The sequence below is a fragment of the Apus apus genome, chromosome 2 (genome assembly GCF_020740795.1).
Source record: "Apus apus isolate bApuApu2 chromosome 2, bApuApu2.pri.cur, whole genome shotgun sequence".
NCBI classification, from domain to species: Eukaryota; Metazoa; Chordata; class Aves; order Apodiformes; family Apodidae; genus Apus; species Apus apus.
In genome coordinates, this window is record NC_067283.1 from 59,336,596 (window position 1) to 59,351,060 (window position 14,465).

Sequence of the window (14,465 nt, forward strand, 5' to 3'; positions counted from 1 at the left end):
GTATTAACCTTAGAGAATTTGCCAGAGAAAAGGGTGAGGTTCAAAATGTCTGTGTAGGTGGCAGAAAATCTATAAAACAGTATGACTCCCAGGTACAGGTTGCATTTTAACTGTGACTGCTCTGTCCTGCTCATATCTTCAAAATTGCTTCTGCTACATTTTGGTTTAAATGGCCAGAGAAATTTCTTATTTCATATACGAAAACATATCATTGGCTATACAATGCTGGGTGGAAAGATGTTGGAGGTCATGTTTTATTTGCTAAATAGAGGTTATGAGGAGGAGGGGAAGTTGGAGAAATTATGCCTCTGTCTGTCAGGGTACACCATAGTTAGAGGCAAGACTGTAACATGACAATGTTGGGATGATGTACAGCATTAAGGGGTGCCCATCAGTAAATAAAGTCGGAAGCTTTAGAGAATGATCTGACAGGAAAGTGTATTTGGAGTCAGATTTCAGAGCTGGAGCTCTGGATTGCAGTGCGTCACACAGGGAGCCTGAGAGCTGCCTTTGTTCCACTTGCGTCTGAAAGCTGGGGGAGAAGCAGCAGCAGGCTCCAGTTTCTTTGAACTTCTTATTTTCATAAGCATAAAACTCATGTGCATGGAACTTTTTCTTCACTTAAGGTCCTTCAGCTAACTTTCAAAAAATGCTCTCTTGGTAAGAACTCTCACTTTGGAATTCTACTTCTTCCTATTTATTTCCGCGCCCCCCCCCCCCCCCCCCCCCCCCCCCACGCCCCTTGTGTTTCTGTATTACATGCTTTGGTCTCATTATTTTCCACCTTTCTCACCTCTCCCACATCCCCCCTCTTTTTTTTTTTTTTTTTTTGGCACACCTGAGCAGGCATGGTTTGTGGACCTGGGACTTGCTGCTACTGCTCTTTGGCTTGTCAATCCATGCTGGTTCAGCAGCTCAGATCATAGAAGGTAAGACTTCTTCAAATAATATCTGTAAACTAAGAGTAAGGGTTAATTTTAAGATACACTTTCCTAATACGGAAAGAGACTCTGCATTTCATTTTCTCTGCTGGTTGCTGTGTTTTATTTCATATATGGAAACTGCTGCAAGTTAAGAACTTAAACTGCCATACATTCTGGAAAAGGGAAAATAAATATGTTGGTTCCTTAGCAGTAAGGCAATCTATTATGGCTGCTATCTGAATATTTCTTCCGAGAGTAAGAACAGAAATTGTTTTTAAAAACTGAGAATACTGAATGTTTTTGAGTGTATCATGTCATAGAAAGGTAGCAGAATGCAATTAGGATAGATGTATTTGTCACTCTGGAGATGTCAGGAATGTGCCAGGCATTGTGTGAGTCCAAAGACATGATGCTTGTTCCAGTGCATAGAGATTTTTTCCTGGTAAGTGTATGAACAAATTGTTATTTTTAGTTAAACGTTTAGTTTTACTAGCTCAGCCTTCATTAGCTTCCTGTGAGGCCTTTCTGTAATTGTAGATCATATCTTCTTGTAGCAGAGCCAAATCCCTCAACACCTCTGGAACCCATAGCCTCAAATTTAACTAAAGAGAGAGCATTCATTGAAAAGTTTGCATGTGATTTTGAGAAAAGTGAAAAAGCTTAATATATATTTATTTTCTATCTGAGCAATGATACTTAGGTGAAAAAGTCATTACAATGAGGAAAATGTTAATGTATGCATGGATAGTAACAAAAATTGAATATATTGCATATTAATTGGAGGTAAATCTGTTGCATCAGGCAAAAATGTTTTTCTTAAACTTATGAATGACAGTGCAGTGAGTAAGGTCTGGACTGAAGAAAACTGAATTTGGCACATAAAAATTAATTAACAGAAGCTCATCAGAACCACGAGCACAGTGACAAAAAGAACAAATATTATTTTGCACACTATTTCTTTTTGGTAGATCTATGCAAGTTTCTATTTCCTGAAGCTTTGGTTCTTTAAATAGCCTACCCTGCAAAAGCTGGATCAGGAGTTAGAAGTAGGAAAGTTAACTCCTACAGGTACAAGACAATTTCTTCCTATACAGAATCTTATTACTGCTGGAAGGACTCTTAACTTTGCCATGAATGAAGACCAAGTGAGGTTATGCAAGTCTTCTTAGATCACTAGAGACTCAGAGACTGTTCTGGGAATGTATCCCTGCTTCGTTGACCTAACCTAATATTCTTCCCTATTCATTTGTCTGTTAATACTAAAGTTCCTGTTCCCAAATATTTTGTTTGGGTTTTTGTTTGTTTGTTTGTTACATCTGATTTTTAGGTGTGTGACTAAATAGGAATCTCTCATGCTTTCTATTCCACGACATCAGACTGTGTTATAAGCAGTATTTTCCTGATGCTTGTTTTAAATGTTTTCATCTCCTGAAACTAGGTGTTGAGTGCTAGAAACAGAAATAATCCTATCTGGTGCTACAAATACACCAACAATATAAATTATCCCTGTGACTACTGAAGTATGAAAGTGTAGGTACTCCAGATCTTTTAGTCTAGCTATTGCAGAAGTAAACTCTTTTTCCTTTCCCAGTTTCTTTTAGTAACAGAGTGCATGAAAATAAATTGTGTATTTAAGATTCAGAAGTTTGGAGACAAAGAGAGATTAATTGATCCTCTGGTATTCAGGCCTTTTGCTGCTAAACTTATGCTTTATCCAGTGTTTATTTTGTCACTGTCTCCTTTAAGATTACTGCTTTCCAGGATTCTCTAGCCCATTGAATATTGCTGCTCTGCTTTTCTGATGACTGACTCCTCTTTCCCCATAGCACATCTGTGGCTGTGGTATTCTATACTAAATCAAGAAATGTTTCATAAGCTTCTTTGTTCCTATTTCTTAGTATAAACTTAGACATGTTCTGCTTGTAGAAACATCTCCTCTTTAGTCTGTGTTTACAGAACCCAAACACAACAATAAAAAAACCCACAATACACAAACCCCCCACCTTGCCAAAGGCAAGGAAGGAAAGAAAAAATTTATGGACATTAAAATTGTGTGGTAGAACAAAAGCTTTTTGTGAAATCTGTTTACCCTGCTCATTTTTCCAGCAAATTTGTTCCTGTATTAGAATGGAGGGTTATTTATGTTTCTGAATTCCTTTTTATGTAAGAGGAATGAAGAAACATGGTTATAGAGGAACAGTTCAGATGTACAAGCTATATGCGAAAGGAAAATAATACCTGGAATTGTTGGTTAAATAATGTCAGGAAAGTTGCTCATGGATTAAGTTATTCACTGATGGATGGGGAAAGAGTAGCTTATTTTTTACAAGCCTGCAAACGAAGCAGTGACCCTAAAAGAGTTTAGAGGAGAAAAGTTTGTCATATGTGTCTGACCAATCTTTGATAAGGTTTAGTGAATTTGCTTACTGGTATGCAATTAGACAGCTATGGCCTTGTCTTCTTGATTTTCCCAAGGGAGCACCAGGTTGCAGAGGCAGATGGAGGGTGCAGGTAAAACTAAAGCCTCAGTAGCCCTCCAGCAGAGGCCTTGAGCTCTGCCATGTCTTTGTGAGAGATACTAGAAATAATAGTTAGAAAATTTTAATCAGTTTCCTGTCACGAAAAGTGTTTTGACCACATCTAGTTAGTCTTGAGGAAATAATATAATTATGGACAATTTCTGTGGAAATGAAGGAAGCAAACTGAAATGATGGTGGGAAAGAGTAGGGGGGAAATTCAGATGATTTTTTTTTTTAAATTGTTAGAGAACTCCTGGATTTTACTTCAACTTTTTTGTAAACTTGTGTGATGTTGGGACTTTGGTTTCAGTACAAGCTTTCATTTCCAAGTTCTAGAATGTCTGACTGCTGCTTTCATTGTAAAATGGGAGAGACAATAAAACAGACACTTTAAAACCTTATATTTAAAATAATAAGTTACTAATTTACAGTACCAGATGAAATACTTTCTTGATCAAAATTACATATTTAGCTTGTTCAAATGTAGCTTGATATCTGTTATCTAATTTGTAGATGAAGCTTTGTGTTGCGACAGAATTCTGTTCTATATTCTGCAAATTAGTGGGTCATTTTTTCACCAAAAGTCTTAAGAAATACTTGGATCTTGCTTTATAGTCAAACTGAACAGGAGTTCTGCAATCTCAACAGTTTCTGTGAATTAGAATTCTGAATTTTTACTAGCACAGCATTTCATAAAGATAACTTAGATAGCACTATAAACTTTTCTACTGGACTGAGCGTTTGAACGTTATCAAACTGCTCTGGAGTTAAATTGAACAAACCACTGTGTATCTTTCAGACAAATATGCAGGCTGTTGCCAGCTGTTGTGCATGCTTTTAATGTGGAGCTGAGCCTGATTTCATAGTGGATAAAATGCCTGTCTGTGCAAAACATACGTAATTTACTACAGAATATCAGTTAGGTTCAGTTGGGGTCATCTGTGTGAGCAGCTGAAGAGATTGGTAACACCAGCAGAACAAACCCGATTTAGTAAATTTTTTCAACTTTGTTGCTTTTCTAACTAGATTCATTTTCTAAGTAATGCCCCCTCCATGATAATTCTCAAGGACAATAAGCTACACGTTTGCTAAGCTACTCTACCAGGCAACAGAATAATTAATTTTGCTTTTTTTAGGCCTCAGAAGGGGAAACCAGCTGAGGTGGAAATAGCATGATAATGACTGTCCTAATGTTCTCTCTGAAGGTACTCCAGTCACTCTGGAAGCCTGCAGTAAGCAGTTGTTTCCATGATCTGAATATAATTTATGATCTCAATTGTGCTTGCATTTGCCACTAAATGCTATTTGAAGGACCTGCTCTGCTCAGAAAGGTCAGACTGAAATGCTTAATTTCTGTGTTGTTCTGGCTCAGCTCTAGGCGATACAACACAAGCAATGTCTTTCTCTGTACTTCTGTGGTGGTCAGTGACTAAGGCGGCATTATATTGCATGGTCATTGGGCATTGTATTTTATATCCACTTCACTTCTTGCAAGTGATGCGCATTACCTAAGTCAAGGAGAACAAAACTCATCTAGAAATAATTTTAATTTTATGGTGTCTGCTAAAGAGTAAGTTGATGATTCTTGACAGAAACGAATGTTGCTCCAAGACATGCTTCAAAATTTCCTATAAGCACTGGCTGTGCTGCATGGATAATCTGAATAGCCTGTAGCTGGGGTTTACTGCAAGACAGTTTCAGAACATTAAGCTTTATGACATCCAGGCTCTGATTCATCTCTGGTGATACGGGACCTGACACAATTCATCCATGACTCCTAAAGGAGCTGGCAGATGAAGTTGTAAAGCCTCTGTCCATCATATTTGAAAAGTCATGGCAATCTGGGGAAGTTCCCACTGACTGGAAAAGGGAAAAATCATCCCCATTTTCAAAAAGAGAAGGAAAGAAGACCTAGGGAACTACAGGCCGGTCAGTCTCACCTCTGTGCCTGGCAAGATCATGGAGCAGATCCTCCTGAAGGCTCTGCTAAGGCACATGGAAAACATGGAGGTGGTTGGTGGCAACCAACATGGCTTCAAAAAGGACAAATCGTGCCTGACAGATTTGGTGGCCTTTTACAGTGGGGTCACAGAATCAGAGGACAAGGGAAGAGCAACTGATGTCATCTACCTGGACTTGTGCAAAGGGTTTGACACTGTCCCACGTGACATCCTGGTCTCAAAACTGGAAGAATATGGATTTGATGAATGGACCACTTGGTGGATAAGGAATTGGCTGGATGGTCGCACCCAGAGAGTAGTGATCAATGGCTTGATGTCCAGGTGGAGACCAGTCACAAGTGGCATTCCTCAGGGATTCATATAGGGACCGGGGCTGCTTAACATCTTTGGCAGGGATATGGACAGTGGGATCAAGTGCACCCTCAGCAAGTTTCCTGACAACACCAAGCCGTGTGCAGTGGTTGATACGCTGGAGGGGAGGCCATCCAGAGTGACCTTGACAGGCTTGAGAGGTGGGCCCATGCCAACCTCATGAAGTTCAACAAGGCCAAGTGCATGGTCTTGCACCTGGGTTGGGGCAACCCCAAGCACAAATACAGGCTGGGCAGAGAATGGATTCAGAACAGGCTTGAGGAGAAGAACCTCGAGGTGTTGGTAGCTGGAAAGCTCAACATGAGTCAGCAATGTGACTCACAGCCCAGAAATCCAACCACATCCTGGACTGCATCAAAAGAACCGTGGCCAGTGGGTTGAGGGAGGTGGTCCTGCTCCTCTCCTCCGCACTTGTGAGACCCCACCTGAAGTATTGTGTCCAGTTTTGGAGTCCTCAACATGGGAAGGACATAGAGCTCTTGGAGCAAGTCCAGAGGAGGGCCATGAAGATGATCTGAGGGCTGGAGCACCTCTCCTGTGAAGACAGGCTGAGAGAGTTGGGGCTGTTCAGCCTGGAGAAGAGAATGCTTTGGAACACCTTATAGTGGCCTTCCAGTACCTGGAGGGGGCATGCAGGAAAGCTGAGAAGGTACTGTTTACCAAGGTACGTAGTGATAGGACAAGGTGTAATGGTTTTAAACTGGAAGAGGGGAGATTTAGGTTAGACATTAGGAAGAAATTTTTTACTGTTAGGGTAGTGAGGGACTGAAACAGGTTGCCCAGGGAGATTGTGGATGCCCCCTCCCTGGGGTATTAAAAGACAGGTTGGACAGGGATTTGTGCAACCTGGTCTAGTGGAAGGTGACCCTGCCCTTGTGGTGGGGCTAGAACTGCTTCTAAGTCCCTTCCAACCCAAACCATTCTATGATTCTATAATATTTCATATGACCAAACTCAAACAGTAAAAGGAAGCATACTAGAAGTGGAAAAATGCAGTAATGAGGTCAGGAAAGCTAAAGCCCATGTAGAATTAATCTAGCAAGAGATATGAAGAGCAACAAGAAGGGCTTCTACAATATACTAGCAGCAAAAAAAGATGACTAGAGAAAATGTGGGGCCCCTGCTGAATGGGGCAAGGAACCTGGGGACAGGGGCATGGAAACAGCCAACATACTGAGTGCCTTCTTTGCCTCACTTTTTACTGATAAGGTTTTCCTCCAGGAAACCAAGCTCCTGAGCCCACTGGAAAAGTCTGCAGCAATAAAAAATTACTCTCCATTGGGGAGGATTGAGTGAAGGAACGTTGAAAACAGCTGGACATACACAAGTCTGTGGGGACCTGATAGGATGCGCCCATGAGGGCTCATCAAGCTGGCTGATGTAATTGAGATAGGGCTCTTGATTATCTTTGGAAGATCTTGGTGATCCGGAGAGGTTCCTGAGGACAAGAAGGAAGCTGATGCCATTCCTAATATCAAGAAGGGCACATAACTATGGAAGGCATTTCCAGACCCAGTCAGAACAAGGTGATTAGGAGTAGTCAGCACATATTTGTGAAGGGGAAAAGAATGCCTGAGAACCTCATAGCCTTCTGTAATGGAATGACAAGCTCAGTTCTATGAGAGAAAGTCAATTGACATTTGTATTCTTGACTTGTGCCAGACTTTAAATGCTGCCTCCTATAACATCCATTCGGAGGAGTAGCTGATACAATAGTCATACTGCCATTCAGAGAGACCTTGACAGGCTGGAGAAATATAACAACAGGAATCTCCTGATGTTCAGCAAAGGAAAATGCCAAGTCCTGAACGTAAGTAGGATTAGCGTAGTAAAAGCTGGGGTGGGACTGGCTGGAAAGCAGACTTGCTGAAAAGAACCTGTCGGTTTTTGTGGACAAGAGTACCCTGGGCTGTGTTTGGAAAAACACAGGTAGCAGGATGAGCAAAGTGGTCCTTCCCTTTCTCTCAGAGTTGAAGCGACATCTTAGAGTACTGTGTCCAGCTCTGGGTTTCCCAGTTTAGGAGAGACATGGACAAGTCCATGAATCTGTTCCAGTGTATCCACTGTCTTTCTTCTACTGAGGTCCTGAAGCCAGACAAAGTATTCTACATATGGTCTGGTAAGTGTCAAGTAAAGGAGAATCTCCTGCTACTGGCGCTGCACTTGTCATTGCAGCCAGCAGTGACACTGGCAGCCTTTGCTGCTTGGGCATGCTGCTGGCTCATGTTGAGTGTGCTGTCTACCAGGAACCCACACCTCCAGGAACTTCCCAGAGCTGCTGCTCAGCCTGTGTTCTTGAAAAGACTTCTTCCCTGACTGATGCAGGATTTTACATTTGTTCTTATTGAATTTTGTAACACTCCTGTTGTTTCATTCCTTCAGTGTTTCTAGGTTCCACTAGATGGGCAGCCCTATCCCATATCACACCATTTGCTGCCCTCCCCCCACCCCCTCCCCCCCCCCCCACTTTAATGTCACCTGCAAGTTTTGTGGGAGTCCACTGCATTGCCTTCTCAAGTCACTTGTAAAGATGTTAAACAGGAAGGCTCTCAGAGTAGACATCAATGGTTCACTTGTTACCTCAATGTACAGAATGACCCATTAGTCCCTCCTAGTCCAGTCATCCGACCAGATATTTACCCATGTATCTGCCTGCCCATTTAGGGTTACACTTCCTTGCCTGGATAGAAGAATACTGTATCAAAGATTGCAGAAGGCTTGGAATGACTGAGTGGTCTAAGGCATTCTGGTTTTAATGGGTTAATTACCTGACTAGTTATCAAGTTAAGTATCTAAATAAGAGTTACCAAGACTGGCTCTTCTGTGACATTCACAACAAAAGGACAAGCTAGACTTCTGGAATTCTGTGTACATACCTGTCAATACCATTGTCGGGACCTGGAGCTTAATGTTACAGTACATGAGTAGTGTAAAAACCGGAAGTTCAGCTGCATTATCCTCTTGCAAACACAGGTGACTGCAACTAGTCACTACATGCATAAGAAGATAGACTTTATTTTCAGAGCTTAGTTTTCTTCCTTTCTGTCACTGACCAAATAGTCAAATTTCTGAAGTGACAGACAATTGAATCTTTTATGACAGGCAACATTGTGAGTGGTATCTAAGTCAATATATTCTGACAGCTAAGACACCCAAATTTAGATCTCAACAAATGGAATCAAAACTGACAGGCCACAGACATTTCTGAGTCCAGACTGAAATGTACATGTGAACAGTGCTCCGCTAGTGCTTCCTGGTAGAGCTTCCAGCCTCTTTATGTGTAGGTCTCAGAATCAAGGTTCCTAAAAGTGCTTTCTTTCCTCAAGAAACATAAAACTTAGAGTAAGGCCATTCTGAATATCTTATTTTGCAAGTGACAGTGGAATATGTGCAATATGGGCAGACAGAATGCAAATAACACTATCGGCTCTGATAAATCCTTAATCAGTTTTGTGGCAAGAATACTGCAGAAGATCAAAAGAAGTCTTGAAAACAAGATCTTCATTTAGGTATCCAAACATATATATACAAGAAACAAATGCATGAAAAAGAAACGCTTATCACTTCTCCCAAGGAAAGAAGATGGTGGAGGACAAGTTGCTCCAAGTACCTTCCACTTGATTTTTCAACAAAGTGTTGTTGAAACTTCAAAGCATATCCATGATGTGTGTTCAGTTTCTGTTTAGGAATTACTGTTTTCTCAGACTGTCATTATATATAATGAGTGCACTACTTAAGGAAGTTGTTTAACTATTTAACACTATATGAGTTTTGTGTGTTTCAAAGTAAGAGATGTCAGTTATGTCCTGTGGAGCAATAGCTGAAGAAGACAAACAGAAGCTCAATTTTGCCTTGGAAGAAGCAGAACTACCTCATTAAAGCTAAAGAAACCAAACTGAAAATGCCTTTTAATGGAAATAACTACCTGACAGCAAACTTGCCTGAACATCTCAGATAGAATGCAGTTCCATCATTAAAAGTGATCCCTGCAAAAATGTTAAGACTTGTTGAGCCATGAGCCATGCTTATGGGAAAAAACAGGCACCTAGAAGGAGCAGAACCTATTAGGGGTGGGAGAGGAACGATTTAGCTTTTCTAGATATATTGTTCTCTCTTCCTTGATGCTACCAAAGAAGCCGAAAAGATGACTACATGCATCAAGTCCTTTTTTTACCACCATTCTATGTATATACTGCATCATAATATGTTTGATGTCTTAATAACTAACAGCAGTCATGCTTAAACATACATTGCAGTGTACATTGTTTCTTGAAATACATCAGAGTTGCTGTTCCTGTGTTTCTTTCTGTCCCACAGAAAATGTCTTGTTTCCTATAATTATGTTTCTTTAGAAGGTATATCTTCAAGAGGCGAAGGGCTGTTGTGGACAAACAAAAGAAATTTACTGGTAGCTTGTTTAATTATTGGGTAGCAATGTGTATATGGTTGTCTACAAAGCAAAGTCTGCAGTGGTGAGGGGAAATGAGGGGAAAATTATGCAAAATCTAAGGCCTTTCTAGGAATGCCCTCATACTTGGAATTCCTACCATCAAAGTATCCATTGATCAGGCTCAATAATCCTCCTTGCCAGTCCATTGGCTGAAACACAGAGTGAAGTGTGAGGGAACAGGGTATCTCCACAGTATGGCTCTTTATTTCTGCCAACCCACTTTGGTTAACTACATACTAACTTAATACACTTCATCACTTCTGTGAATATGATGCTTTTTTATTCTTGGAGGTCCAAAGTGTTAGCTTTTCTTAGTCTTCAGCTTTTCACAAACTGTTCCAGTTTCATCTGTTTCAACGCTTTGCCAAACCAACACAGCTCTTGACTTGGTATGAAGAACAACTCATCAGTGTTCTTTCAGATGCAAGTATAGAAAGATATATGACAAGTGCATTTTTTCAGCTGAAAAAATCTGGGTCTTGATCAAAAATAACTTATCAGTTATTGTAGTGAGATGGTATTAATGTAAAAACACTTAAAAGAAAGATTTTTAAAATTTTTAATTAGAGTTCTATAATGTATGAAATATTAGTGTGTAATTGCATTTGTTTTTAACAAGCAACACTTGACTGAACTCCAAATACTGCTAAGGTGGCCTTGATTCTACATGTATATTTCTTGCTTTCTTTATTGGTTTGTTGGTTTTTTTTCTGATGCAGTTATAGTGAAACATATCTCTTGTCATGAGATGGGAATCTGACAAATAAGTACCACATGGCAATTTCCTGGCCTAGAGATACAATGAATGAGGGGGTGGAGTACAGTATAAATTTGAACGTGTTTAAAATTTAAAGGATGTATTCTTAGTGGAAAAATAAACAAATCACTGGTGACCTGAAATATTGCAGCTCCTTTTTATACTTCTCTTACCAAATGTCAAAAGATAGAACAGAATTGTAACAATTCCATAACTCCTTCGCCCTCACCAGGTTTGAATTGTCCAACAAGGAGTTTTGGTCATTACTGTAATTGTAATTACTATAAATTTACTAGAAATTACTAGAAAACTAAGCCCTTCTGAAAACTATGTTTTTTTCTGTGTTAATCAAAGTTGCTTTTTGCTTCTGAAGAAAAGACATAACCAGTGGGAAAAGACTCCAACAAGGAGAATGCAGACACCCCTAAGTATTTACAGTATTAGTATATCTATGGGATACTGAATTTATTTGTATGCTAAATAGCCTATTTCAGGATACAATGCTTCCATATACATCGCAGAATTCCCATAAAGAGTGTTTACAAGAAGTTACTGTTCTCGTTCAGCTCCTATGCAGTCAGCAGAACAAAAGTTGACTTCTAAATGCGTGATTGGGTGCAAATCCCTGAAGCAACTGTGGGGAAAGCTACTTTAGCTACACAGGTTTCAATGGCCAGATTGTTTAAATTGTATCTTGTACCTTGTAGAGACAGCCTAGAGATTGAGAGCTATATTCATGTTATCTGGAGATTTCAAAAAATGGATGGATGTCTCTTAGTCCTTTTTAGAAACTTAAAGCATTCTTCACCTGAAGACAAAACTTTGGCAAAGCAGTTAGAATAGCCTGGAGTATATAGTATATATACCTGGCACTCTCTTTCTCCTTATCCCTGCATTACTACTTTGGCAACTGTTCTTTTTCAATATTCTGCTACTGTTGACTTGTAAATCCTAAGTGTCTCTCATAAACAACTTCAGCTACCCTGTATCTCAAGAAGTGTCCCTTCCTGGGTAAGGTGATGACATGGGCCCCATCATCACTGCATTGGTGGTTATAGAGACAACAGAGTCAGACTCTTTTCAGAGGCCAAAACAGAGCAAAAGGCAAATAACAGTCAAAAGTTGCAACAAAGAAAATTTTTATTTAACAGGTGGAAGGAATTTCTTCACCATGACAGCAGTTAAGTTCTTATTGCTGAGAGAGGTTGTGGGATCTCCATCCTTGCCTATATCCTAAACTTGACTAGACAGGAGTCTAAGCAATCTGATTCTTCAGGTTAGCCCCATATTGAGCAGCAAATTGATGATGTCCAATCTTTTGTCTCTAAAGGAGAGTTCTTCTAAACTTTTGGTGTGTGTGTGTGTGATTTTAAATAGGGAACTTAATGCGCTTGTGAATCTGCTTCTCAGTGACTTGTCCATAATCACAGAAGAGGGCATTTAGAGACCACTAGAGTGAGTATAGGTGCTATGAGCTGGATCACATTTGGCTGTCTTAATCCACTGCTGTTTCAGAAGCCTGTTGGAACAAGTTGGCTGATAAGACTAATTCAGCCAACAGTAATACCAGGATCGACATTTGCATGGAACAAAATACTCCTTTTGAGACTCTAGATATTTGTGTAAAGATGGATCAAAGAATGTACCCTTTCCCTTTTCCCTTTTCCCTTTTCTTTTCTCTGTTTTTCCTTCTCCTTTTCCTCCTTCCTCCTCTCTTTCCCTTTCCCTTTCCCTTTTTAATTTTGTTTTGTAAAATGTGGATTTTTTGCAAAAAGAACTTGGAGCAGAACACAGGAATATGTTACTGTAACCCTATGACTTTTCATGTTTCCTCATGGTCTTGCTGATCATGAGACTTAGAAACAAATGCCCTTGTCATTGATGGGGGTGAAGGTCTTAAAAAATGTTGAATGCTTTCTTGTTCTCTGTCCTTTCAGGGGCTCACAGTCAGGCATATTATACTGATCACAAACACTATGGTCCATCCTTCTCTGCAGCCATTGCACCTTGCCTGACAAGGACCCTATCACAGTTACTTTAGGAGTATTAAATGACTCACAGGAGAGAAGGCCTTTGGGTATGTGCTTATTATATTATGTGACCAATCAGCTCATATCAAGTCCGTCAATCAGCCTCAGATGTCTTTAGTAACTTCTTCACTTGTTGTCTGTATTTTTTCATAATGGACAATATTTTCTACCCAGCAGCATGACACTGAATAATCCTTTTTTTCATTCTAGTAGAGAAGTGGGGAGGACAGTACCCTAAGAATGGGCAACTGGTGTAATCTCTTTTCAAACCTAATTTGAAAGTGAAATCCAGTATAGGGATCATGAGGCCATGAGAAACCTCAGCATAACCCATGAGAATTTAACATACGCACCAGCACCCACAGAAGTCCATGAAAGGCTTTCCCGTGACTTAAATAGGCTTCAAAGTAGGTAAGTGCTGTAGCTGATTTCCTAATTATTCCATGAAAATTCCATGAAATAATGACTTTAGCTGTTTGGGACAGAGGCTGAATGTACTTCTGCAATAATACAAGGAAACCTACTACTACAGTGACTATGATTACATTAGCTCAAGTTAAACTCTCAATATAAATGGTGAAGTCCGTGATTTCAAGAAGTATTTCTCAACAACAATATATATATAATAAAATAAACTAAATCAGATCCCGAGCATGGAAAAATATCTAAAGGCAGAAAACTAAAAACTGTGTGCCAAAATTATTAATGATATCATTAGCATGATCAATATAGTGTATGAGTTGAAATGCCTTTTCTTGGTGCTCTGTTTACATGCATTTTTGTTTTTGTAATACAGAAGACTATGGAAGAGACTCTGTCTAATTCCAAGACATAATTTGTTACCTGGAGTTAATTATTTTAAAAAGCTATCTTATTCTGCCGGATATGCTTACCTCAAATGTACAAAAAATAGTGATCTACATTGTGATTTATTGTCCTGATTCTGTGTTATTCCTGCTAGATACATATGCATATGTCACAGAAAATAGACAGGACTCTGATTTAGGATAATTACTGAACATTATGAGAAGTTCCGTTCCTACAATACTTGTATGTTCATTTCAAACTTAGAGCAGGCAAGAAGTCCTTGCTGAAACTATGGCTTTTTCAGCTGCTGAAAGTTATTTTCATACATAAGTGATCATAGGATCACTTAAATAAACAAAGAATAATGTGTGAGAAGATTAAGAAAACAAACACATATTTTCTCCCTTATCACAAATTGGTAAAGTCCAATCAAACATAGCACAGGAGTACATTCATTGTCTGTGCTACTTTCTGGTATTTTTAACTCAGAAACAAACATGTTCACTGCCCAAACTGGAAATTGATTGCTATTGGAAAAAGAATTGTGCCTGCCTTAGTTGTGATATAAATCACTCATAAATTCTGATGTGTGTTACTCACTATTTAAATTTTTACAGCTATATGATCGTACAAATAATTACTTGGC

General features: G+C 39.5%; 1 protein-coding gene across 2 annotated transcripts in view; it reads left to right on the forward strand.

Moving 5' to 3' along the window:
* The first annotated feature begins 541 nt into the window (after positions 1-541).
* LOC127381637 (collagen alpha-1(XV) chain-like) overlaps positions 542-14,465 on the forward strand; it is a 133,996-nt gene continuing 120,072 nt past the window's right edge. For both annotated transcript variants that reach the window (XM_051612185.1, XM_051612186.1), the window contains exons 1-2: positions 542-660; positions 847-929. In XM_051612185.1, the coding sequence (XP_051468145.1) occupies positions 650-660; positions 847-929 (94 nt within the window). In that variant the 5' untranslated portion in view covers positions 542-649. The remainder of the gene's footprint in view (positions 661-846; positions 930-14,465) is intronic.